Source organism: Poecilia formosa, unplaced genomic scaffold (genome assembly GCF_000485575.1).
Source record: "Poecilia formosa unplaced genomic scaffold, Poecilia_formosa-5.1.2 Scaffold2, whole genome shotgun sequence".
Taxonomy (NCBI): Eukaryota; Metazoa; Chordata; class Actinopteri; order Cyprinodontiformes; family Poeciliidae; genus Poecilia; species Poecilia formosa.
In genome coordinates this window covers 1,212,150-1,239,909 of record NW_006799941.1, presented here as the reverse complement: position 1 = coordinate 1,239,909, position 27,760 = coordinate 1,212,150, and the positions used below count along the sequence as shown (strand labels likewise).

The window sequence follows — 27,760 nt, the reverse complement described above, 5'->3', positions numbered from 1 at the left end:
TAGATTAAAAACAATAAATTTGCAGCTATGAGTGCATGCTTCGAGTAATTTTCCAGTTGAAAGATTAACTATTTCCATAAGACACTTGCAGTGCTTTCAGCATTTTTATAAAGTGTTGGTCAGTGTTTACCTTTGCTCATTTTCCAATCAACTTAGGGATTGGAAGATGGGCAAATGTGATATAGGGATAAAGAGGAGTGAATTCAACTCAATGCCACACTTTCAGATTTTTATCTGTAAAAACTTTTGAAGACTTTGTACCATTTTCCTTTCACTTAACAATTATGTACAATTTTGTGTGTTGCCCTATCACATAAAATACAATGAGTTCTGTAATCAAAATGTGACAAAAAATGAAATGGCTCAAAATTTTTCTTTCCAGTATGTACCAGAAATGGCAGGAAGTTTGTTACTGGTGCAGCGGCCAGGAGGAGTCGGCCTTCGAATTTGCTTTAGCTTGTCAATCTTCAGGTTCTCCAGCCGCTTCAGAGCCTGAGCAGACATTCCCATTGTTCCTGGCTCCCCTCCTCCGCTGCCTCCTCCACCTGCAACTCCATCCTCTAAAGCTGTGAGATCATCCAAGCTTCCCGCTGCATTTAGGTTCATTTCCACACCGCTGTCATTGTTATTGGTGCTCCCCAGTGGAGAACGTTCGCTGCTGCAAGACGACTGAGCACCAGGACTTGGCTGGGACTTCTGAAAGTCAAACGAAGAGATAAAAAGTTTTAGTGAATCTTCTGAGAATAGTTAAGTAGATATGTCTGAGTTTACTCTCTTTGCTGATCTCTACAGCAGCCTTCAGTAATGTTTGTCACTGACCAAGGTAGTCTCAGGTGCCAACAATTTGCAGTCTTCCCTGCATGTCTCCTCCTTTTCGAGGAGCAGCTCCGATGTTTGGCCTCCAGGGGTCAGCGCTGAGCCAGGGGGTCGTGGGCCTGTGTCTCCACGATGCTTCTTGGTGATATGGGCTTCGGGGCCATGTACTGTCTTCACGTGCTTACGCAAAGAGCTTGGATCTGTGTATCGCTTAGTGCAACCAGGGATCTTACAAACATATGGTTTCTGTAAGGCGCACACAAAAAAACCCATAAAAATTCTTATACAGTAAATACTGGGAGAGTTTTCCCAATAAAGCTAAATTGATTAGCCGTCAGATAGTCGTTCAGTTTCCCTCTTTAAACTTGTCTGTCTTAGTACCTCATTGGAATGAGTTCGGTTCTGGTGCTTTGCCCGGTCTGAAGCATTGGAGAAGGCTTTATTACACCCCTCATGTTCGCATACATATGGTTTCTCCCCGGTGTGAGAGCGCAAGTGGGTCTTCAAATTCTCCAGGCGAGAGTAGGCTTTATTACAGCCTTCAAACTATAGCAGAAAACATTCACAACAGTTTATCATGACAGTCGGGTAACATTAAAAATGATCAAATAAATAATGCATATCTAAAGCTTTTATGAAAAGATCTGGTGTTCCACAGTAATATAACTTGTTGAATTAAAGTGACCCTCAAAAGCTTTTCATTAATATGTCTTAATAATACTTGTGGCTGATATAGAGGAAGTCTGCAAAGACTGTAAGCCTAAAGATTACGGTGAGAAATTAAATCGCTTTCCTTCTAAGCTACAAAAGTACATTCATTTATCTGCCCTTTAACTTTAGATCAGGAAATGGAAAACAAAGAGTTCAAAGTTCCTTACAGTGCACTTGTGTGGCTTCTCTCCTGTGTGTCTGCGCATGTGAACCACGAGCATGTACTGAGCTTTAAAAGGCCTCTGCTCTCGAGAACACTCCTGCCAATGACAGACAAACTCCTTCTTCTCTCCGTGGATGTGCTCATTGTTTATGTGCTAAAAGGATGACAAAGACATAAAAAATAGAATGAGCGTAACTGACTGAAGCTCCAAAGAGTACATTTTTTAAAAACTTTTTAGCAAACAACCAAGATGCTATGTTTAGCAAAATGCAACCACTGCACATTAAGTTGAATAGACCATCCTCATGGTGAAACATGGTAGTGGAAGCGTCATGCTGTTGAGGGGTCTTTTCTCAGCAGGAAGTGAATCAGAGTTGATAGGAACATGGATGGAGCTAAATACAGGCCAATACTGAAAGAAAGCCTCACAAAATTAAATCATGGGCGATCCATCAAACTCAGCTTTTCTGTGAAGAATGTACAAAAATATCCATCTTCAGATGTACAAAGCAGTTAGAGACACACTTAAAAAAAAAGCTGTCATTAGATGTAAAAACTATTCCACATACACTCCACACCACTAGATTTTTATTTACATAGCATCCTGGAAACCATGTATCATTTGTTTCTGCATCACGATATTCACCTCTTTGGTGACAGATAAAATCCAGTGACGTTTCTAATTGTATCAAAAAGTTACGGTTGGTTTTACTCCAACTGATTGATGACGTGTAAAATGTCTCACATGAACAAGTTGGTCTTGTGTGTCAAACTCCTTGTTGCAGCTCTCCCAGCGACAGTTGGTCTCATAGATGGCCTCCGGCTCCGGCTTCCCGTCCTCCTTGTCCAAGTCGTCTCTGCCATCCAGCAAGCCCATCAGATGATCCTGCTAAAGCATTTTTGTAGAAATGAAATCTCATTTAGCTCAGGCGTACTCCAAATGCCAAAATGGCCTTGTCTTACAGTTCAGATTTAATCTGCTGCTGATAAAACGAAAGTTGGAACATGGCTTTCTGTCAAATATGAAATGATCTGGAAAAGATCAGATGTAAATATCACAAAAAGGACATGACTTCACCTGAGTGCCGGTGGAGGAAGGACTGGCTACATCTCCCTCTGACCTTTCCTCCAGGTTCTTTACATTCATGCCGTCCATCACGCCTACCAGACCTGGCTCTGTTTTCAGCTGCTAAACAGTACATACAACATTGTTTTCTTCAGTTCGTTCATACACGTCAGATTCCTGTGTGAAACGTATGTTTTTTCACTGCACAATGAGCAGAAGCTGCTGATCTACTGTCAAAGCTCTGTGATGTCGGGTTGAAAGCCATCTTACATGTCCATGCTTAGGTGGAACGAGGAGTCGGGGATTGTGGGGTGGTAAACGGGAAGCTTGGCAGGGACCTGGTGTGTGAACACCCAGAGGTGTGCCACCGTTTCCTCCGTATATGGAGCCTTGCTGTCTGGAGTGGCAGCTAATGTTGCTGGAATAATTCAGAGATGGACTGAGGAGGCAAAATATACCACGTTATCACTCAAAGAAAAACAAAATTAACACTAAATTGTTAACATTTAAAGAACATAACCAGAACACATTGCTAAGTTGTGAATTAACAGCAGCGTTTATGAATGTAACAATATAGAGCACAAACATAATCTAGGTGCCACATCAACGATGGAAAAACGTTTCTAAATGATTTATCATGGTCCCATTTTTTTATTTCACTAATATGAAAAACATCTCTGTAACCAGATTAGTTTTTGTTCCATCAATAGTTTCATCAGGCTACAAACACTGATGGTTGAGGTACTAGACTCAGAAAAATGTTGACTTATACCTCATGGCGCTCACAGACAGATGGCCATAGGAGCTGGCTCCGTTGGGGTTACAGCGAGAGTTAACGAAGGCCACGAGCGAGTTGGGCGAGGTCCGAATGACGGTCTGCAGGTCTACACTGGCATCAGACAGAGGTGAGATGGACAGGGCTCTCTTTTTACTCAGCTTCAACATAGAGCGAGGTGTGGAGAACCTTGAGCCTAGAGGGGACAGAAGTTTTTTTGAGAAAAAAAAAAAAAAGAGGATCAGTCTTCATCTTAAATAGAACGTTTGTTTGTGACAGGAATATGTTCATTTTAAGCAGCTGCTTTTTTTTCCCACCGTCACCAGAGCCGATCTGCTCAGAACTGGGCTGAAGCTGACAGAAGTTGGGATGCGACGACATCATGTTATTCTGGTTGCAGTAGGGGGCGCTATTGCTACCTGGAGGATTTGAGAGGGAAAAGTTTGAAGTTCTCATGCAAACAATTCCAAAGAAACATAATCAATTCATTAAATAAGATTAAGTAAGATTATTTATAAATACACAAAAGTAAACTGAATTAAAATTTAATTATCTGAAAAACTAAATTGAAAAAGGCTGAACTGGTGACAAACAAGATGATTTTAACCAGTTTGTACTCATGGCGCTATAAATGCAGTTTCCAAAACTGGAATTCGTTTATTTATGTGGATTTGTGGTGCGTGTTTCTAAGTCTAGAAAAAAAAACAAAAAAACTGTTAAACAACCCAATCTATTTAAATAAATGATAGATATTTAATAACAGTCTTTAAACTGGTGCAGAATTTGTTGTAGGAGTTTATTTAACAAGTTAAACCCCAGACATTTACTGTACATAACATATGTTCATCTAAAAGACACATTGGAGTCTTTTGTCACTAAAATTAAGTGCTGCATGTCAAATATTTCTAATTATATCTAGAGAATTGCTTAATCTCTAGTTTATTTTTGCATAAATAACCCTTCAGTCTACATCATTGTGTTGTTTTAAATACAAAGTACAGAGAGAGATTCATAAGAAAGTCTTTCATCAGACAGTGAGACTTTTAAGTTGTCTATCTGCCTTACAATTCTCATCACTGTGTACTTATGCAGGATAAACTCAAATCCTCCTACACTCTTGTTGGTCACAGTTCTAATTCTGATAAACATCACATCATGCTCCACCGAAAGTAATAGATTACACATAAAACTGAAGTATGAATTCATAAAAGCTCCAGTTACATTTGTTTTGTGATTATGATAAAAAATAGATACTTCTTGATTTTTTCCCCTAATAAATCAATTGTAATGTTTCAAGTCCGATACTTTTGGAGGGACCTGCATTGTAGTAAAGCTGTCCAACTGCAAACTTCTCATCATTCCTCCTGTGGAAATCTATGGAGTTTGAGTTTCAGTCTCTCAGGTATCTTTAAGTCCTAATCAATAGCAGCTGTGAGGTTAAGGGGATGAAAAAGATACTGTGACTCACCCTCTGTGGGAGGCATGCCCCTGTGGCCCATCATACCGTGTGGTGGAGGGACCTGAGGAGGCCTCATGTATTGATCCAAGCAGTGGCTGTTTCCCTGAACCGGACCTGATCCAGATCCATGAGCCATGGGATTGTACATAGTGTGGCAGTCCTGGAGAGGGCCGTTGAGGTGCGGGACTCGAAGGGGGGACACATCGCTGTAGGGAGACTGGTCTGATGGCACAATGCTGCAGATAACAGAGAGGCCAGAATTATGAGACAAATAATTGAATAATAAAAATACATAGAGTAAAAACAAACAGACTGATTTAAAATGAACCAAAATAGATGTAAAAAAAATTGTAAAGTAAGACTGAACATGCACCAATAAGACTTTAGTGGCAAATACCAACTTCCAGTTTTCTTTGAGAGCTGATCTGCTGAATCAAAATGTGTTTTTTTTTCCATTTTCTTATTTAAATCTACAAAACCAACAAAACTCATCTGAAAAAAATACTTTGATTCAACATTTAAATGTGGCAAACCCACATCCTAGTCAATTAGAATATCATAGGAAAGTTACTTAATTTTGTTATTTTAATTCAAAAAAGGAAACACACATATTGTTTCATCAACACAGAGAGATGTATTTTAATAACACAGTTCATCAGAGGACTGGTTAGGACTGGAGAGAATGAATGCAACATAATGGTTACATAAACAATTTGCTTTTATTCAGAAATATTATATTATGGCCATGTTTTATCCTACATCACCACAAAGGAGGGAAAGCCACGAAAGGTTATCTCTACACAAGCTGACTGTTCACAGGTTGCTGTGAACAAGTACCACAGCTCTGAGAGAAGTCTAAAGCAATGCATCGCCTCTGAAATAAATGGACTCTGATAACCAAGTCCTCTAACAGCCTTTTAAATTATGCTGTCCTAATATTTGATGCAATGCTTCGCACCCACCACTAGATGTTGCATCTCTCTAATCTTGGTCTACACCATGGAAATTTACTAATCTGGGTTTTCCCCCACAGAAGAAGAAAGAGTAAGCCTTGGAACTTTCCAGTGGCTCCCATAAATTTCAATGGATGCTCCGACGCTCAAAATCGGTCTCTGCCTTTTTTCTTCCATCTCTCAGACTCTTTCACTCCTCAGGATCGTCCTCTGCTCCTCCGCCGTCCTTTCAGTTCTTTCATTCTTTCTCAGCAACGTGTATTCCACACAGGAGCTTAATCTGTCCTCTCTAATCCACTGTGCTTCCCCCCCATTCTCGTTTTTTCCTTCTTTTCTCTTCCACCATTCATCCCTTCAGTTGTACTTTTCAGTTTCTCCCTCTCCCCCCTCAATCCTTTCTGTCTTGTTCCATCTTCCCCTAAACCTCCCTTCCTCCCTTTCTCTATCTCTCTCTCTTTTCTGCCCAGCCACCTTTCTCTCCAACTCTCCCTGCTTCTCCCTCTCTCTGGGTAACCTGAGTGGGGCGCGAGGCAGTCATGCAGAGCGCAGCGGGGCCTGGTCAGCCTGTAATTAGCAGCTGTCAGAGAGAGGCCGAGTCCACCCGCAACCTGGGTGGCATGAGCGAGGGAGGGAGCGCGGGTGGATAGCAGAGGAGCGTAGAGCAGGGAGTGAGTGGCTGAGCTAGCGCTGTGTTCACAACAACTGAACATAAACCTGGGCTTCTGCATCCTTAGAATATTTGATTGAGACAGGAAAAGTTTTTCTTTTTTTTTTTTTTGGCCTCCAGAAGAAATGCTTTGAGGAATACTGAAAATAAATGTTTCTCATCTGCACCAGGATCAATGAAAAATACTCAGATCTCTGCAGCTCATATTATTAGAATAAAGAACACAGATAAGCTGTTTAAAAATAATAATAATAATATGCCTACCTGTAACATCACCTAAATATTTTAAACGTAGGTTTACAAACTGTCTTAATTATAGAACTATTTTGAGATTTTGACTCATGTTAAATGAAGGCCTAGATGACTTTTTTTGTTTTTCAAACAAATAAATAAATAAAAATATGCACACTTTTTCAACTTGAAGAGTAAGAAAAAAGAGAGTATTTTGTCTCATATTATTAATATTTTTGAGAGTGTGTGTCCTGTCCTGGCAGCTTAGACAAGCAGGAAAATGAGACAGTCTACCTGTTACACTACTGACTACTCTAAATTTCTAAATTATCGGCTCCAGATCTGGTTTAAGCGCTCATTCATCCTGCAGGTTTACTGAGGTAAAGTGGATTTATTGGACATATGAAGGACCAATGCTCAGCAGTTTATGGGAGGGTCTGAAAATGATGAAAAGGTGACACAAGGATGCATTCAGACTGTTCACAGATGGTTGTGAGTGAAAATCTCAGATCAGCAGTTTCCAAAATACTGACACCAAACAAACATATCAATTTTGGTAGAAATCCCCTTTCTGCCCAATTCCGATGCGTGGTTAAAAACCATTTAGTAGCCTGTAAGGAAACGAAGAAACTAAAGATTGCATTAGGTTACCGATATGTGATTGGTTGATGTGGTGTTTGTGCTAACAAACAGGTGAATAAGTGTTTCTAATAAAGTGGCTGGTGGGAATATACGAGTACATTTGTTTTAAATAAAAAATATAAGTAAGGAAAAAAAATTGCTACGTGGATCAAAACTTGGAATGTCAAAATATTTTTCTTTATAACATATAACCTTACAGATGTGGCCATACATCTGTAATGAAGACATCTTTTTAGTATGCATTGATGACTGAGCCATGTTGAGGTATGATAGAGTATAAACCCATGAACACATGAGAATTTGTATAAATGATCATGAAAACAAAAAAAAAATGACTTGCAAAGTTTCTGTGAGCAGTTCTGCTGTCTTACCCTCTGGAGGGCTGGCTGGGTGAGGTCTCATAGTAATACAGCCCCTGATGTGGCTGCATGTCCACTGGCATTGGAGCTCAGAGACCGACTGCTCCCCTTACAGCCTGGACCTGCAATGCAGACACAAGGACAAGGTTAGACAGAGGAGAGGAAACATAAACAAACCCAACCCAAGCAAACAAAACTAAACTCCACCAGAAAGAAAAGGCCAAATACACACAATTGTGGTTGGAGAAAAAAAAAATACATACGTAGGATGTTAATAACAGACTGAACCAAACCAAGAAAAACAGTTTAAGGAGAAAATAAACTCTGCAGAGCGTGAGTCATGCTTATTTTAAACAGTTGGTTTAAAATACTAAGCCCATCACTCATGTGTAAGTCACAGAGAGAAATTTAGACGGAAAAGGTTTTAAAGTTTTATAAATCATAAACGGAAGCATGCAGAACTTGAGCAATAAGTTCAACTTTAGTAGATTTTAGAAAGCTGAGTGCAGCACAACTAAGCAGTTTGTTTTCTCTGCATTTGATACATCATTTTTATGATCAAGAGGTGAAAAAAAAAAACAACTTAGGAGTTGATAACACACAATTTGTAAGTGAACGTTTGGTCAAATTAATAAAATTATTGACCATAATTCATTTGTGCTGAATAAATTAGCTGACAAAAACTGTAGGTGAATAATTAATTGATATGCAAAAGCTATTGCTATCAAGAGATTGACTGGTAGTATGAATCAGCTCATTTTCATGTAAAAATCTTAGCTTTTTCAAATCAGTTTGCTGTTACTAGCATAGACACTGTCACTAACTGAGGAACAGACCAACTTCCTTCATTGTCAGTGAGATGTTAAAGGAAAGAGTCAGAAAGACAACAGAAATAAACAAAGATTTGCAATACATATTCAGATTGCAAAAGAGCGAAAGACTTTAAACAAATCATAGGCAGAAAATATTAGCAACGTCTTAGAAATCTTGCATGTAAAAAAAACGTGTGCATTCACTCAAACACACAAATACTGATTTATTGGCCTAAACGCTAATATTAAAAGCTAAGACTAGCTTAAAATAAAAGAAAAATGCTGTTTTACAGTAGCTTTGTGGCAACTCTCACACACAGCATGTCATTTCTAAAAGAAATAAGATGTTTTCTGCAACATCTACACAATATCGTACAAATAAGGATTGTTAATAAAATCAAGAAAATTACAAACAACCTGGTGCATCCTTTTTATGAGACTTATACAACAAAAGAATGTTTTCAGTCAGAAACATATTCAGAATAGCTGTATCACGGACTGCTACAGGAGAGTTTTCCTGCTGACAGACATCAGCATCTACAACAACTCAAATCGAAGAAAATTGAATGTAAATTGTATTCAAAAGTAGTTTTGAATTTAATCGAACATTACTGCAAACAAGATGATCAAAATAGTCTTTAGTTTAAATAAATGTACTGTATTTTTCCACCCTTATGTCAATATGTTACCACTTTGCTCAGAGACAGTTATAAAGATTATTTGAAAGCTAGTGACAACGAACATTGAACTATATATATCTTTTCTAAATCAAAGCTTCAAATGCAGACACAAACCCTCCATGCAGGACACAAGAAGTGCAAAATCTGTGTTTAGCATTTAATACCTTAAAAGGACAAAAAAAAATGGAATATGCTTGCAAATAGAAACTGAGGAAGAGGAGACCAGAACAACACAGGCTTTTGTTTGAGCCTAATATTGAGGGGGCATCTTTCAGCAGGATTGTATGTGTAAGGTAATTCCAGCCATGAGACCTCTGGAACAAAGACCTGCTCATTACATCCAACCACATCAGTGTAGCCACTAATAGCAGCAGTGTGTGTGTTTAAAAAAGTAGTTAGAACCAAATAAGATCAAAACAGGAGAGAGCCAAAAAAAAAAAAGAAAAGAAAAGAAAAGAAAAATCATCTTTATGTGTACCACATCAGAAGTCTCACCTTTTAGGCTGGAATCTTACTGTGGATGTGAAAACAAAATATTACTACTTCAGTTTTTGTGACATGGGTCCCAACCTAAGATGGGACAGCTCCTGTCTAACGCAGATCAAAGCTGTATAGTTAGAGTCTTTATGTGGCAGCACAAGTGTTAAAAGGGCAGCAGGGACCTATTTACGCCCAACAAGTCACCAAGGGGGAGATTTGGTGCAAAAGTTAGAAAATGTCTAAATCACATGTGCCATCTGAGACTGACTGAGCATGTTCAGCACAGCCTTTGGATGTGTGCATGATAATTATCCTGTAGAGCTAAATAGAGATCTTGCCGAGCACCTCAGCTGTTCAAAACTAATACCATGATGGGGAGACCCCCAGCCCTAAACGTGCACACACTCACACACACATTAACAGTCACAGCTGTTCGTCTCTACAGGGGGCCGCATAATGATCCAGTGGCCACCAAGCCTACAGGGGATGTGCAAGAAAGAGTGTGTGTGTGTGGCAGAGATGTGAACCAGTTTATTCTGTGCAAACCCAGTAGCAAATGTGTGTGAGGAGAGAGAGCATTAGCAAATATATGTGTGTGTGTGTGTGTGTGTGTGTGTGTGTGTCTGAGTGTGTGTGGTGGATAAACAGTGGTAGATCTCAGAAAAAGCTGCATAATGTATGAGCCAACCTGCAAAGAAGCAAGGTGGAATTTTAATATGCCTAACCCTGTTTCCCCTGAGGAGTGAAGTATATAAAAAAAAGTGTGAACATGTTACTGTTACTCAGCTTCATGCACACACTCAACAGATGGTTCTGTAATTAATTTAACATAATATGTATTTTTGAGCTGAAAACGTTTGCAAAATGAAAAAGCTCAAAGTCTGAGAAGCTCTCACTATTTTTTGTTCTGCTAGTAAAAGAGAAGGAAAAAAGATCTGGCAGAAATATTAAAAGTATTTGCCACAACTTTAGAACCTTGTGAGAACCTTCAGATTTTTTTTTTTTTTGCATATTTTTTTGCTTTTATTTGCATTCACTGAAAATTGAATTATAATGTGTAAAAGTTTACTGTGCAGTGTTTTAAAGTAATCTTGATTTATAGTGTGCAAGACTTTCTGTGGGACTTCTAAAGTTTTTAATTAGATTTCGGCTGCTTCTTCACTAGTTGTGCACAATGCACAAATAGACAGATGGAGAACCAAGCAACATGTTTTGGGACTAAAAATTATTAATAGAGCTGATACTGATAACCCTTACAAAATAGAAAAGTCATTTTCTTTGTATAGAAAAATGCGTTAGAAACAGAAGTCTTCATGTGAAGAAGATATAGTTCTTCATTTTTCACTTTCACAATTCAGCCATGTTTTTATGTTGTTAAGATGTAAAAAACAGCTGCTGTTCCACTAAGCATTGTGGCGAAACATCAATAATCATTACAAACAACCCTGTGTTTGTAATTACAAGTTTTAAGCTAGTACCACTGGGTAATCACCTGGTTGGCAAAATAATCTAATTTCATATCTTAAAACCTTTTTTTTTGTTATTTTCCTAGATTCACTTAAAGAAACTGTGAACATGTTTTATGTCAAGCCATTGAGTTAAAATCTTATTTAAGCTTGAAAAGAATATTTTTGTTTTCAAGAGTTAAAATGAGTAAAAAGGCAATAAACTGCAGAAAGTGTAAAGGTTGGCTGATCACCACCACAAAAGACGACAAGAAAGTCTGACTCCTTGGAAACTACAAGGAAAAGACGGATGACTCAAGAGTCTTGTGTATTTTAGTATGCACCGATGAATGAACCATGCTGACACAGGTGTCGTATGCGCTGCGCTACCATATTTTGTGAGAAACTCTGTGGGAGTTGGCTGTCTGTGGCGCTGCGTTTGAGAGAGATTGGGAAGCAGCATATTAAAAAAAAAAAAACCCCAAGGCCCATAAATCAGCCGGCTGACCAAACAAGTCCTCTCTGCTGTGGCATCACAGAAAGCTGGGCAGAAACCAAGAAGCTGCGGATGAGGACAGGATGTCCAGCCACCGTCTACACCCAGAAAGCTCCTCATTCAAACCCTGCACTAACCCTGAAACATCCCAGACCAGAGCAGGACACTGGTCTACATTACAAAATAGGAAGAGAGTAAATAATTTCTAAACTTTTTAATGTATAATGTGACATTTATGCTAGCACTTCAGTTTAAAAGAAAACAAGCCTTTAGAAAAAGCTATAATTACCTTAGATGTGCACACATAGACTTCAAGTATTTATTGAAATATATTCTGTCTTAATTTCAAGCATTATTTTTCTGTGGTAGGAGTTTATCAGCTTCCCACATCTAAGAACATCTTTATCGCTCCTCATCCTTTAAAATATTTTATAGTGGAATAAATTGAAGATGGTTGCTTATAGAGAAACCCTGATTTTGGTGTTTCCTAATAAATCTCTGCAGCAGCTTACGTAGGCCATTAATCAACGAATGCCAAAAACCAAACGCCCACACAACACAGATTTTCATTTTTCCAAACATTCACACAAACCAACAGAAGATTTTGTTCCAGACCTTTTATTAGAATGCAGGCGATATACCATTCCTCTTACAGAAAAAAAAAGTTTAACTTTAAAACCAGTAAAACAAGCTTTTCCACTACTAACTGTAAATAGAAGCCTCACTGTTCCAACCTCACTTCTTAGACATGTCAGTGATGTAACACTGCATGAATTTCCCCCAAACCACCCAGCCCAAAAATGACAAATGGCTGAAAACTTACTGTGCTCCTTGAGGTGATTTTTTTTTTGTTTTGTTTTGTTTTATAAGTATGGATGCACGTGCATCCACCACCACTGACCCCAAGTTACAAATTGGCATAAATAGCATAATTATCATTGTGTCCGTCTCACTGACACAAGCTCCATGTAAATCTGTGCCAATCAGAGGATGAAAGGGGAAGATTTTTTGTTAGCTAGTGGATCTCATCACTCAGATACAATGTATTCACACCTATTAATTTGTGCATTTCTTACCAGTGCAACCATGGCCTTAAATGTATATAATTTGTATAGAAAAACACAAAGTAGTGCAATTGTGAAATGAAAGAATATTGCATTTCTGTTCAGCCTGCCTGAATCAACACTATTTGTCCAGCTTTACTCATTAACAGAAAATATATTTTTTCCCAATTCCTTGCAAAATAACTGATATGTAAGATTTTGTCTCTGAACATTGATTTTTAGGTCTTGCCACATTATTCTCAATTAGATATAGTTCTTCACTTTGACTGGACCATTCTAACAAATTAGTATTCTCTGACCTAAAATATGGCTTTGTGGCCCTCACTGAATGTGCAGCGTTGTTTCCCTGCTGGAAGTCTGAAGTGTTTTGCAGACTCCAACAGCTTTCCCTTCATTTTGCTCTGTATTTTCTTCCATCTAACTATGAATAAACTCACGATGCTGCCACCACCACCATGTTTCAATGTCAGGATTGTGTGTTTGGGGTATCATTAATTTTTGCCCCAGACAGTGTTTTTTCTTCTAGCCTAAACAGTTAAATTTAGGTTTACATCTAAGTGAAGGATCACGTGCCACACGTTTGCTGCGTCCTGTGAAATATTTGGAACAGACCACAAAAGGGACGCCTCGTGGTTTTCTTCAGCCGTATTTATGATGGTATTAATGACAAACAGTTAAAGTCTATTTACCAATTCGATAACTTCTGGAGAGAAAGGCGGAAACACTGAAGTCTGAAATGAACAGGTTCCATAGATGTGTATGAAATTATCATAACCCATAGTGTTAGTGAGAGGGATTCACATTTACAGCAAATTTTTATTATCATATTATTTCTGGAGCAGAAACAATTGTTTTAGTGAAGAAAAGAGACAAAAAGAATAATATGTAGAAATACCGTTTCTCCTCTATGTGATCTCTACATCCTCTGTTATTCTACAGCAGCTGGAAGCAAATTGGCATCCTTTGGTTTACTACTTCAAAATAAAGAGCAGTACCTGTTTAATTTCACTGATTGTTAGACTTTACCACAAATGGTCTACAGTGCCTCAGCAGATTGAGTTCTCAGGTGATAGTTTGTGTTTGTGTAACACAAAGAGAAACATTGTTTGGGCTTGCCCTGCTGGACCATTTGTGACATTCTCATAAAGTGCGGGTCCTCCTACCTCTGGGGAAGTCTCCAGAGAGGACAGACATTTTCACAGGTCACTGGTCGTGTCAGACAAAAGGTCTGATGCGGCTCTACGCTCCTCTTCTCCTGGGTGTAACTCGAAACTGGGGCTCCCACTCTCCGTGATGTAAAAAAGCACCACATAGTGAAAATGCTCCTTACTCTTTACTTCATATCGTTTCAAATCTCAGAACTAAATGTGTGTGTCCTGTGAACGGTGTATTACTTTGTCAGCCTTTACATATACCAGATAGATGAAATAAATCTGGACTAACATCTTTGGAGCTGCCTGCACGCTTTGTAAACACCCATCCCAAAGTATTTTGCTCCTTCTACCCCCTCCCTCCCTTTTCGTCCTCTCGTTCTGCCTTTTCCACCGCTCTGTATCTCTGAACTATCTCCTTCTCCCTCGTCTCCCCCCGCTGCCTCCACCCTCTCCCTCACTCCCTCTCTGCTCATTCCTCCGCGCTCGCCCCTCCCCCTCCTGGCGGAGCAGCAGCAGTCGAGGTGGGTGTTCTCTGGCTGTTATGACTTGAGAGACGATAATGGCAGCTATAATGTAGCCAGCCGTTCCTGATGTGGCCGGGTTTGTGGGGGATTCTGTTGTGTTAGCACTGGAGCCGGAGCATTGGAGGGAGGAAAAAGGGGGTGAGAAGGCGGGGCTCGGGCCCTCGGCCAACCGCGGTTCAGATTCCACCTTGTTTTTTTTTGTTTTTTTTGTCGTTTTTTCTTTTGCTCCTCTCCTGTTTCTTCCCCTCCTCTCACACTAAACTTTTTTGGCCCTGTTGTTTTCCTTTAGTGGTAAACTTTGTTTTTAAGTTCTGCCTTTGTTTCTGTAACCCCCACTCGCCTCTTTTACTTGTCTTTCTCCCCTGCTCACCCTTCCCTGTGTTTTTTACCCCCTTTTTTACCCAGACTGAGTGAATTCCTCACAGCTGCTGTAATGTGATGGGGGGCAATGGTGTGACCACTGAAAGGCCACAGGGATGGAGACATCACTGTACTGTACAATAAGCTGTACTCACTGACTTGCTGCAAGGAAGATTAATGTCATATCCAATTATGAACAGCAGTTATGAAGTTTAATACAAAATGTAAGGCAGATATTCTGAAAAAAAAAAACAAAAAAACTGGCCGTTCAGTACACATCACACTTCTGGTAAAAATCTGTAAAAGGCTGAAAATATTATTTTTCTGTTATTGCAGCAGCAAAATCTTACCCTGACAATTTTTAAAAATGGAAAACAATTCTTTTTTTTTTTTTTTAATGTGATGTTGTGTACCCTATCAATTTCCCAGGCCCTTTAAGCAAGAAACAGACCCACAATACCACAGATTCTCCAACACACTTAACAATGGGCAGAAGATGCTTTTCTACACATCAGATCAGATCCATCTGGAGAGTTTGTTGCTGAAACGTATATGACTAAAACCCATGATTCCAGTTAAGGTCTCAGTACAGCTAAGCAAACCCCAGATGTTTGCATTTGTGACGGTAGGAAAGAAAATAACATTTTCCTGGTATTTCTCTCAAGCACAATGGCATGTAGATACAGTCTATTCATTGTTGCGGAGACTTGGCGAACCCACAGTTTGTTTCTCTGTTTTTAATTGTGATTCCGTTATTTCTCTTCTTTTTGTGTTTTCCTTTAAAGTACGTTAAATTACTTTGTGAAAACAGTTCTCCAACATGGAGTGGGATACAATCCAGAGATGGGAAGATCAAGCTCTAACTTCACCACCGTTTTGTTTTTTCCTGTTGATCCTGCCCAAAATACACACCAATCAAAAGTCCAGTTGAATACATTTCAGCACATTAGTTTCTGACTGTTTTAAGAAAATAGGCATGGACAAATATTACCCAATACAACCGTCAAAAACGGTTTTACATAATAAGTACTGAAAATTATAAATTTTCTTTGCAGGGTGGCAGGAGGGCAGATGCCCATCTCCAGTAGTCACTGGGCGAGAAGCAGAGTACACCATGGACAGGTCACCAATTCATCACAGCATCACACAGGACAAACAATCATGCATTCATAATGCTTAAATATGCAGCATGCAGTCTTAAAACTCTCAATTCAACTGGGAAGTTACCGTTTATCAAAATTGCTGTAAGATTCAGTCTTCAAAAACGTCTACTGCGCAACTACTTTTTGTCAACACCATAATCCCCGTTTCAATCACCACAGCATCCGACGCCTAATTTCTCTGCAGACAAAGTCTGGGCAGAGAAAGCAGCGGAGGTGACCGTCTCACAGCTGGGGCTCTCACCGTCTTTAAACAGCAGAATGAAACGTTGATCCCTTATTGCTACACAGTCAGAGAGACTGATGACAGACATTCAGGAGGGATTCAGCAAAAGCACCTCACCATGGCACACAGCCAGAAACAGGAGATCAAACCTGTGCATTGAGTGAAGATGCATCGTCAAGTTGCCAATAATAATAGTATGGAGATAGAAATATAAATTTTTTGCAAATGAAAATCTGAAACAGTTGTGGAAGCACCTTTTTCTGCCTTTATAGTTGAAAGTCTTTTGGGTTATGTCTCTAACATCTTTGCACATGGACAGTCCAGCTTTATAAAGCTTATTTTACTCCTTTGTACACAATGTTATTTGTGGAGAGGCCACGGAAAAAGTAGCATGCAGAAACTCACTGTAGCTTACAATAAGTTTGATCCTTAAGGAGCCAAGATGGAGCAGTCCAAGACAAATGTTCATTAGTGGTGTAGAGACTTTTCATGAAATATACGGAATCCTGTTCAATGTAAATAGTATATTTGTCAATGTAAATAGTATAATTGTCTCTCTGTCAGAGCTTGCATCAAGATCAGCTAGCATGATGCAAGAAATTATTGGCATTTTAGCCTTTATGGTAATTTTAGAAATTATGGATTTCATACTTTTCTCCTTTTTATTTTTGCTACTGACCCATGCATAATAAACTATTTAACTAACACAAATGCACACCACCCATTTGAAATGTTGATAAAATATCATGTCATGCACTACTTTGTGTTCTATCACATAAAATCCTAATAAAATAATAAAATGTTATCGATTCTTTCACAATGCATTCTGTCTTAGGGGAATGTTAAACTACAGCCTTTGTATAATATGTGTAAGGTTAATCCGTCATCCCAGTAAATTATGGCCTGAACACTGTAACTAAACCATCATTTTGGTGCAAATGTACAATTAACTGCCTTAGCTGCTGAGTCTTGATTACTGTTTTGTCACTGTTGGTTTGACTAGTCAGTGAACTGATTGTGTTTGTTGTAGGATTAGGTTCAGTTCACCTTTCATTGTTTCCATTTGCCTCTACAAGCACTGATTTGTACCGTCAGCCGCTGAGTAGCTCCACCTCCTCTGAGGCAGTTCAGATGTTCTCAAACAGCTTTATCAAGTCAACAGATGTGCAGCTACCAACACATGTGAGCCTGTTTCCTTCATCCTACATCTCTCCCCCATAACTCACTGCTCCTTCGCTCTTTCATAATCCCAACTTTTCCTCTGTCCTCTTTCCAGGGCGCCCACCCACCATCCTCCACATACCGGTGGTTTTCCTGGTCTCCGCCCTCCTCTCTCTCTCTTTACCTCCATCTTACACACACCCACGCAACCATGTACACGTTTCTTTTCTCTCGGTCTACGAAGCTTAAAATGCTCTCGTCTTACTTTCATTGTGTCTGCTTAACTCCTGCCCGTCCACATGTCAACTAGGTAAAGCCCAAACTGCGAGGATCGCTTTGAACTCCTTTTAAGAAGAGAAACTGAGGAAATAAGGAGAGGAACAGACGGGAGGGAAGGATGGATGGATAAAGCAGATGAGGAAAGGTTGATTCACACAGCTGGCTCCCAGCTGTGGGCCAAGGGAGCTGAAGAAAAAACAAAAAAATAAATTGCCATCTTTAAAGAAATTAAAGCCCATCAGTTTTAAGGAAGGAAAAATATAGTTTCACAGTATAAATGTAACATTGTCATGCAAATACTAGCTTTCATCAATCTTTTCCAGCCCCAAAAAGTGAAACTCTCCACACAGAAAATCATTTAAGACTGCACCTAAACTCTGAAACTGGAATCCACAGTAGTGAATAAAAACCAGATAATAATCTGCCTGGTTTAAAGAAAAACCACAGTGATTATAAGAAAAATAATAATCCCAGCAGTCTTGGGTGGGCAGGCATATTTATAACAAGTCTGCTGGTACTTACAGTATATTCATTTGCCATATAACACAGCTGGAAATGAGAACAGAGAGCAGAGGTGGAGAAATGACAGAACAAAAAAAAAAGAGACAGAGGGTCTCCAAGTGATGGAGGTGGAGAGTGGTGGATGTGTGTGGCTAAAAAGCTGAAAGAGACAGAAAGACAGAGACATGACATGGGCACGCATTTGTGTATTTATGTGCGCCAGTGTGTTTGTATTCGGTGTGTGGGAGAAACCGCAGCTCAGTCCCTCTAGAAGACATCGAGGTCTGCAGGCCACTAGATGAACACAGTGACCACAGCGCTGAGAGGCTCTCAAGGAGAGGAAACAAGAAGACATACGACGCAGGAAAGACAGTTTAAAAACCAAACAGACAGGACTAATCATGAGAGAGCTCCTTGGAGCTTGGCCAAGCCTCATTTTTCTGCACTCGGCTCTGAAAGGTCTTTCCTGTGCAGGTGACTGCAGATGACAACAAACTGAATGTACTGGTGGAGAAATACTGCTGGAGTCTGGAGATTCATAGGCAAACTTAACCTTTAAAGGTCTGTAAAAGTTGTCTAAGCGGTACATCTGAGTTTCCAGCCAATTTGGGATCATACATTACAAACCTTCTTATTCCCCATGTAGCTAGCCATAAAAGGCTCATGAATTGCCTTAGTTGTACTTTATGAGAGTAGTAGGCTGTATTTTAACTAATTACTGTTTTAAAATATCTAAATGCAAGCTAACAGTATTTTTTTTTCTTCATAGTTATCTTAATTTAAAATGGAACAACTGTTAATTAGTTTGACATTGGAGTAAATCACTAACTTTAAGGGCAGTATTAACAATGTCTATGGAAATGGCAAAATGCATCAGCTACTTTAAAAGGTTTCTCTGCAGTGTGGAATATTTCTATCACTGCCAAAAGCAACTTTTGTATCATTGCAAAAGTGACAGAACAACTACAAACAAGTAATTAATTTCTCCTTATAAAGAACATACAATGAGGAAAATTAAATTTATTTTGTTAAAGTAACTTTCTGTATCTAAGTGATCAACCATCATTGGTTACTTAATAGATTTTTATGTTCAATCGGATAGAATGACATAGATTGTTGTATTTGCATGAACATCTTGTGTCGAGCATTGGTTGTTTATTCTGTGTCACTGTGTTGCTTTATAAGGGTCAGCCGACATGTCCATGTTGTATCTTGTAAATCACTCAGTGTTGCTGGTGCCTATACTGAAAATCTGAGAATAAGTGAATATAGAAAAAGGATGGGTAGACTTTGCATGTATCAAATGGCTAAAAAGAAACTGCTTTGCATTCGAACAGGGGAAAAAATGCTGCATTTGAGGTAATTAGCATTTTCCTAGGAGCTAAAGGACAAGTGAAGACTTGTCTTTATACATTCACAGTTCAGTGAGGAAATATTCCTACCTGTGTATGTATGCAGTCTTAATGGAGGATGTAGAATAATCTCTTCATTTATCATCAACATACAGGCTCAGAGGAAAACCTTTGTTTGATAACTACGGGTTTTCAAAACAGAAATCTTTTTGACTTGGTGTGTATTATGTGCGCATGTTAGAAGCTTTTTAAAGTGGAGAAGAAATCTCTTTGTGTTTGTTCACAGTTACAGTGTGAGATAAATATTACTAGAATTAATGACTGGTGAAGCATTTATTTATGCACAAGAGAGAGGACGAGCTCCTCTTTCATTCTGCTTGACATTTACTAAAATAAACTCATCGATTCACTCAGTGGCAAAGACAAAGACAGACTACAAGTCGAAATGTGCATTGCCTGTGTGGTCCTCCTCCTAGTTGCTGACTTCATAACTAATATACTACATGACTTTAGTTTAATATCCAGATGTTGGTAGGCAGAAAAGGCATCTGCTCCTTCACTGACTTTTAATTGTCTGGGATACCTGAGGTGATGTTTGGGTTTTACTAAGTGACTCAGACACACACGCTACAGCCCCCAGACACACATGTGTAAACACACTCTTTCTCAGAACCGGTGAAGGGATTGGCCCAATGCTGGCAGACTGGCAATTTTATTCACAGTCTGAAGGAGATGAGTCCCAGCTGACCATGAGAGCTTACAAACTAAACAAACAGAAAGCAAAAAATACATGCATACACCATCAAGTTGCATCTTTTAGGTCCCAGGACTTCAAGATGCCTTACTGCTGCTGGAAACAAACGTCTGCAGAGCAAATTATTTGACATTCTGTTAGGCTGACACAATATTAGGAAATCGCGCTATTGCTATATTTTTGTTCACTATTGCAAAGAATATTTCAGTTAAAATCCCCATTTTCTCCGCTCCTCCCTTATTCTTTCATTTGGTATCATCATCCATGTCAGGTGAGGGCATCAGACTCCATCCAGCAAGCTGAATTTATCATGGCAGCAAAGTGGGAATTTACTGCCTTCCTAAGAACCCTTTGTTATATCATTATTGCACACATTTGGTATATCGAAGATGATCTACTTTGATGTATTGTTCAGCCTAAGATTACATTGTTGCTAACTACAAAGCTCCACACTGGGAAAAGATAAGAGATAGAAAACTGGGTAACAAGACTGAGTGAGAGAAACACGGAGAAGAAACAAAGGAATGGTTAATAACAATTAACCATTACATATTAATCTGTTTTTATTCACAACAGCGCAACAACACCGGGGACTGTCAAGTCTGAGTTGACTCGTTAACCAAATCTAAACTTGTGAAAAGATCAAACAAGCCACAAGGTGGCAATCTGGGCTAACGCAATTTGTTAAGTGAGACACGTCCACACATTTAAAAGTTTATGTCTTCACCAAACGAAAGGGATCTTCTCAACACTTAAATCCTAATACATACACAATGTTTTGACTAGATATTAACTCGTTTTTGCACTCCAGAGCTCAACATTACATTGGTTTGTGATTGCACTCAGAGCAGAGTGGCGTCACCACTCTGCTCTATAGCCCCACTTCACACTAACTCCCCAAATTGGTCCTGTGACTAACACTAGAGCCAGATTAACTGAAACTCCTTGTGTCTCAGTCGATGTCAAGAGGAGGAATCTTAATATGGGTTAGAAAGTGTTGCATGAAAGGAACTTTTTAAAATACTGCACTGCAGCTGAAATGGGGAAAAAAAAGCACCTTCCTATAGAGCCCCATCTTACCAAGCATTGGGAACATTAGGGGAAAAATATGTCCAAATATGTTAGAAAACACATGCCAGAAAACCTTTCCACTCAAACCATCAGGTTCTCAAAACATAAGATTACTCAGGCAGCGTATCTCATTGTATGTCTGAAAGCTCCTAAAGCCATGAACACTAATGTTTACCTCAACGAGTTATGCTGAAACAAAGGACCTCTTTCTTTGGCCTGTTATTATGTGTGTGTGTGTTGTGGACGTTGTGATGACACCAACATTATCACACCAGAATCAGTATTTAGACAAAAGCTCATTACAAATAAAGCAAAACAACAACCATGCCCTCATAGTCAAGCGTTTGAACTGAGGTTTGGGTTACATTTGGGTCTTGCACAATCAATGCAAGTGAATGCCCAAGCACAGCGACCAAGCCTTATGTGGCTGAGTGAGAGTGTGCATCTGTGTGCGAGTCTCAAGTTCCCACCAAAGCTGTAATTAAGTGGCATTAGCATAACTAAAAGACAACAAATCAGCTAATCAGGTGGTTGTTAATTGGAGGGATGAGGAGCTCAACTCCCCCATTCCTCCCTCCTCTAAGCATACACATGTATGTAGAAGTGTGGCTAAATCAGGTATAGTTTCACCTCTACTCTGACAAAATGGGCCTCAAGAAAAGATGCTCTGTTTGTGCAGTCAGTCCTTAAGTCAGGAAAAAAAGAAAAACTTTGTGCAAAATTGTAGTTTTAGTAGTCAGACACCCCATAAATGCAGAATTTATACTTCAATCTTTTACCAACACCTGGAAAATTATTTAATTGCCACCCCTAACCAATGCAATAAAAGTATCAGCTTTGACAGTTTTTCTCCTGCAACATATTTTGTCTGTATCCATTTAAAAAAGATCACATCTTATTTGAGTTGTAATCACTTTCCATTAAAGCATATCTGTCAACAAGCAGTCAACATTAAGCTGTGTTTAATATTTTCATTTACCCTGGAATGAAGTCTGACAGATCGTCTTTCACCATCTGTCAAACGTTGAATTTAACATCAGGAAAATGTTGGGAGAAGTGTTGCAATTTTTCTGCTGTTTGTTCTTGTAAACACTGATCCTATCTTGTGCATGAGAAAGGGGCGCCTTTCCACCACAGTTCTGCTCTGAATTCCAGTCTGCGTCTTCCTGCAGTGCTTAGCGCTGAGCATGCTGCACAGGCACGCATGCCAACAAAATGTACACTACGCTAAGAAAGCATAAGTATTATTACAGAGGTTTCATCCAAAGTTTCATTAATTTTACAGACTGAGCAATACAAAATTAAGTGAAAATGCTGAAATTTAAGTGGAAAAACCCAACAAAACTCCAATCCTACACAAATGCACTGCAGCAATAGATCTATTTCTGTTTACACAGATTTCAAACATAATCACCAGTACGGAAGTATTTTTTGAAGGAGTGATGGAGATCAGTGCTAAAGTTTCCCACAGCTGTTCTGGTTTTGCATCCTGCTTTGAAAACTTGCTAAGACACTTTTCAAACTAGCCAGTACACAAGTAACAGTAAGTGTATACTTTTCTGTAGCTGCAGGAAGTTCATCTTTACATTAAAGGGTGTTAAGTTTTTGTTCCTAAAGTGACTAGTCTTAAACATTTTCAACGCCAGGAGAAGACTGAAGAACCTGGTCAGTTATGGCTCCATAACTGGTTGCCAATTTGGAAATGCTCACGTAGAGAAGAATGTTGAACAAACCCTCACCGTTCTTTCCACCATTCATTGGACGACCAGTGAGGCATCTCTTTGAACAGACTGCTGAAACTTTACAGGCACAGCGACGGGTATAGGGAAACACTAGCTGGCATATTTATGCTGTCATGATGTTATTTTTGGTAGGTTCCCAAATGCAGGCTAGATGAGGCAGAAAGTTCAATGCAAAATTACATTCAATTAAGAAACTGAAGCCAAACATAAAAAATGCGCAAATGGAACAAACAGAGAAACTATCAATGATGGAGTGTAACAGAAGGAGCCAGTGGAGAATATTGAGAGCGGAGAGATTAATAAACAGAAATAATTGTAGGTAAACGAATGCAGGTGGGCATGGTCAGGCAAATGAAGAGCCGAACAACAGCTGGGAAGAGGAGCAAATGTAAAGGCTGGCTTAAGAAAACAAGTTCATATAAAAATTATTAAAACTTACTAAAACCTGAGCATTTTAGCTTTTGTACAGAAGTGAACACGCTTTCTGTTTCCTGTCGTGAAGAGGGAAAAAAAGCTTACATGATTCACGTTAGATGTTAAAAAATCTGGCAGCTGCAATGTTTCTGTGCAGCTTTGTGACTCAAAGTCTGTGTGTGGTTCTCAGAGCCTGCTTTGTCTCAAACAGGGGAATGGAGAGAAATCAGAAGGGAGGACTGAAAGACACACGAATAAAGAAAGAAAAAAATCTGAATAACTGAGACGACGAGCAATCACGAAGGGGAAAGTATGGCAGATAGTGTTAGAACAATTGGCAACAATTGGTTTGACTCGTCACTTCAGGATTTCACCAAATAACCTACTAAATGTACAAGTTTCTACTGGAAACCGTTTTTATAAATTAAAAACAATCAGCAAGTCTGTTTTATTCTTTGACAAAAGTGGCTTCCTCCTTGTTTGTCAGTGGCTAGGATTTATTTTAGCCTACAAATATTTTTAAACATGAATATTTTGGTGATTCAATACTGAACTGACTGACTCACTTATTTTGATCAAACTGTTACACAGCACAGCCTGATTCATAGTTCACCAGTACCTAAGGATAAACCGCTGTCTTTCTTCAGCAGATAATGGACAACAAGTAACCTTGTAATACACATAAATCTAAGTGTATGTTATAGTTACAATAAACAGTGAAATGTTGTAAATAAAGCTCTTGTCTCCCTATTGGAAAATATTCAGTATTGTTCTCATTTACAAGTTTCCTCTGAGGTTTAACTGGCAGAAATCCAAGATGATTTTTTCATCTTTTAAAGCCTTGGTAACACTTTATTTGAAGGGAGGTGAATAAGACTGTCATGACACCATCATAAACATGACATAACACCTGTCATGAACAAGAATAAGCCTTCATGAATATTTATGACTGTTGTCATAAAGCGTCATTCGGTAAATTATGACACTTTTAATACAAAGTTGACATTATTCAAAATGTCTTTGTTATGACAACTTGACATTAACCAAGAAACCATTACTGATATAAATTTGTTATAAAAAAAATTACTGATTGCACTTTAAAATTTAGGTAACTTTATGTTATTAAAGGTGTGCCGATTTTTTCATCCAATAAATCATCATATTTTTTGTTACTACAATAATTTCTGGCTGCATCCCTTTTGTAAAGTATTAGGTTAAGCATAAATCATTATTTCAGAGCAATTCTACAAACGGAGTGATGCAAGTTTTTCATTTTTGATGTTTTCCTTTTCAAAAGACTTGTTCTGCATTTAAATTAGGTGACAACACAACAGCCTTTTATGCAATTGGCCAAAAAAAAAGTACCGCTGTAAAAGGAAAACTGCATGAACTGCAAAGATTTTAAGTTGCCCATGAAGCTGTCATAAAACTGATAAAATTGCTTCTGTCAGAGGACAAACCAAACTGAATGAAAACCCCACCTGTGTAACAGACAAACACCATCCTCTTCACTACATCCTCATTCATTACAAGCTATAACTCTTGACAAAGAATGAGGTTGTGCCCTTCATCTGCCTCTTCATTCCCTCACTACCTCTGGCTCTTCATGAAGAGCAGAGTGGGAGGCTGAAAAGGTTAAAGTGTAGCTGCAGGTTGGAGATCCTGCGTCTGCCAGGGGCACCTGAAGAGGGGCAAACATTTACCAGCAAAGAAAACAGGGGGGAGAGAAAAAAAAAGCTCAACAGCTTGCCCGAGAGCTGCAGGGTCTGCACTGAGTGCCGGTGTAGAGCCCTCGGTGAGTTTGTCATGTAATTGAGTCAATTGTTGACCCCCTGTTCAGCCTGCCTCGGCGAATCTTTGGAGGAAAAGCCTGCCGAATAATTAATGTTCTCTCCCTTGCTTTCACTCTTGCTCTTCATATATCCATCTTCTCCTCCTCTTCACTTTGCCCCCTCGTCTTCCCCCACTTGTATTCTGTTGTCCCGCAGTATAAATGTGCTGCGGGTAAAAGGCCGTCATTTAGGGAGGAAGGGGGTTGCTGTTCAGGGATCTGCTGAGGCTTACAATCTTCCTTTCAGACCAAATCTTTCTTACCCCCAGCCCTCTTTTCCCTCCTGCATTCTCTCCCTTTTTCATTCCTCCTTTTGTTTGCGCCGTGGGATGAATTTTAATCACACTGCTCTCCACCTCCAATCTCAGTCCCGTCCTATTTTCCCCCCTTTCGTTCCTCAATCTGGACACTTATTCTGTTTCTAGCAATAATATTCAGCATTAGTCCATCATCTTCATCCTTGTTACAACAGATTTATCCCCATTCAAGGTAAAAATTAGAAAGTACCTCTTCAATAAATAAGCATTTGCCTCTCAGGCCTTGCGTTTTTAAGAGGTGCCGTGGCAGATGAGAGCAAGGAAATGGGAAGAGAGGATGAAGATGAGAATGACAAACAGAAGGGGGTTTATTCTGTGGTGGAGGGGCAGAGAAAGAAGGAGAAAGGAGGATTGCATTCTGTTTGTAAAGAGTGATCATTTTTAAATGCCTCCTTCATTCGAGGACACTTTGTTTGCACAGGAGCTCGGCTGCTGGGCTCCTATTGTGATGCTTATCCCAAGGGACAGCGCAGTGCAGGGACAGTGTTTCTGGCCACATTTCACACACTTTCTAAAAAGCTGCTGCTCTCAACTAGTTACATGTATACACATCTTTAAGTTGCAAGGAAATGATGTGGTAATGTGAAGAGATATGGAGCACAAGGTTCAGCACAGTCAGTGAGCCACTTTTAACTGGCCTGGACCAGTTGATGGCATTTACGAGGCGACCAGAGGAGGTCAGATGGCTCCTCGGGTTTTACGGCGATGTTAGGTTGTCGTCTCCAACTCTTGTAACGTACAAGACTGCAAGATCATTGAGAAGTATCATTGATAATTAAAAAAGAAAAAACCTGAGGGAAGTCTCTAATGTTGGAAATAACTTTTTTAGTTACTTTTATTACATTTTTTTTTATGTTTAAGCGTAAAGGAAGCAAAAAATTAAGTACTGAATCTAGGATACGTTTTTCCACAATCATGGGTTATAACTAGAAACGCAATAATTAGATGCATCTCTGCTGCTGCTCATTACCAAGTTTGTCTGGCTCTGATTTCCCTTCAACGGCCTACACATGTTTGCTACAAATCAGCAAACATTGACTATAAATGAAAAATGTCCTACATTTTTCAAAGTAGAGGTAGTAATTTTAAATCCAACCAAGAATGAAGGGATCACAAGATTTTCCCCAATTACACATCAAAGCATCAGCCTCCAACCTTCATCTATTAATTACGAAACTCAAAACAAAAAGTCCATTACAGGAAATTGCTGTTTGTTAAACTGTTTATACATCAAATAAAGCTAAGACTTTCAGATCTGGTCAATTTAGCAAACTGGTCTAAAAGGTATGCTATGAACAAAACGATCACATGTCAGAGTCAATCAAGGGTAAATTAAGATCATTAGTCAGTTTATTTATTTACAGTGGAGTCCCAAAATTATTCAAAAAGCTGGTAGATTTAACTCTAATGTAGTATTTTATTTTTCCTAGAATACATCATCTCCTTTGAATGGACGCAATATAAATGTTATAAAGTGACCCACCCATATTCCCGACTTGAATCTCACAGTCAGTCTGTGGAGGAAGCTGAAGATTAAGGTGATGTTCTGAAGGCCTTACAACCTGAACGACTTGGAGTCTCACATTAAATAAAGTGAATAAATAAACATCATTGGAAACCTTCAAAAAGCTGGCCAGCAATTATTTATGTAGGATGGCTGGAATCCTGCTATGCCAAAGATTTGTCCAGTGATAATATAAGTTTTTAAAATGTTATTTCTGCTTTTATAAATAATACGGAAATAAAAACAAACAAAAATCTTCTTTATGGATGAAAATGGTTTTAAAATTAAATCTGCTAGAAGTATGAATACTTTTGGACTTAACCTTTTTTATTTATTTATCTATCATTTATCAGATATATATATATAAACAATTACTACATTTTGACTGCAACTTGACATGATTCAGGTAACATGCTCTAATGTAAAAAGAGACAGATGTGTATAATTGTTTAACATCTCCCCTCTTTCTACGTCGTTTCTCTCCTGAATAGTTGTGCGTGTTCTGCGTTAAGAGCTCGACATCCCAGTCTTTCCTCCGCTGTTGGAACAAGGAGAGTAAAATCCCGACCCGTTTCTTTGCTCTCCTTCTCT

General features: G+C 39.0%; 1 protein-coding gene across 4 annotated transcripts in view; it reads right to left on the bottom strand.

Moving 5' to 3' along the window:
- Window positions 1–27,760, bottom strand: part of gli1 (GLI family zinc finger 1) — a 55,030-nt gene that overhangs the window by 5,667 nt on the left and 21,603 nt on the right. The window contains exons 2-12 of one of the 4 annotated variants that reach the window (XM_007548655.2): window positions 7,855–7,964; window positions 5,000–5,226; window positions 3,849–3,950; window positions 3,529–3,727; window positions 3,027–3,195; window positions 2,769–2,876; window positions 2,436–2,576; window positions 1,695–1,844; window positions 1,198–1,362; window positions 820–1,062; window positions 390–696 (exon numbers count right to left, since the gene is read on the bottom strand). In XM_007548655.2, coding sequence (XP_007548717.1) covers window positions 390–696; window positions 820–1,062; window positions 1,198–1,362; window positions 1,695–1,844; window positions 2,436–2,576; window positions 2,769–2,876; window positions 3,027–3,195; window positions 3,529–3,727; window positions 3,849–3,950; window positions 5,000–5,226; window positions 7,855–7,925 — 1,882 coding nt within the window. In that variant the 5' untranslated portion in view covers window positions 7,926–7,964. Of the gene's footprint in view, window positions 1–389; window positions 697–819; window positions 1,063–1,197; window positions 1,363–1,694; window positions 1,845–2,435; window positions 2,580–2,768; window positions 2,880–3,026; window positions 3,196–3,528; window positions 3,728–3,848; window positions 3,951–4,999; window positions 5,227–7,854; window positions 7,965–27,760 lie in introns of all 4 variants that reach the window. The other 3 variants (XM_007548636.2, XM_007548646.2, XM_016670072.1) reach the window with 3 other exon arrangements.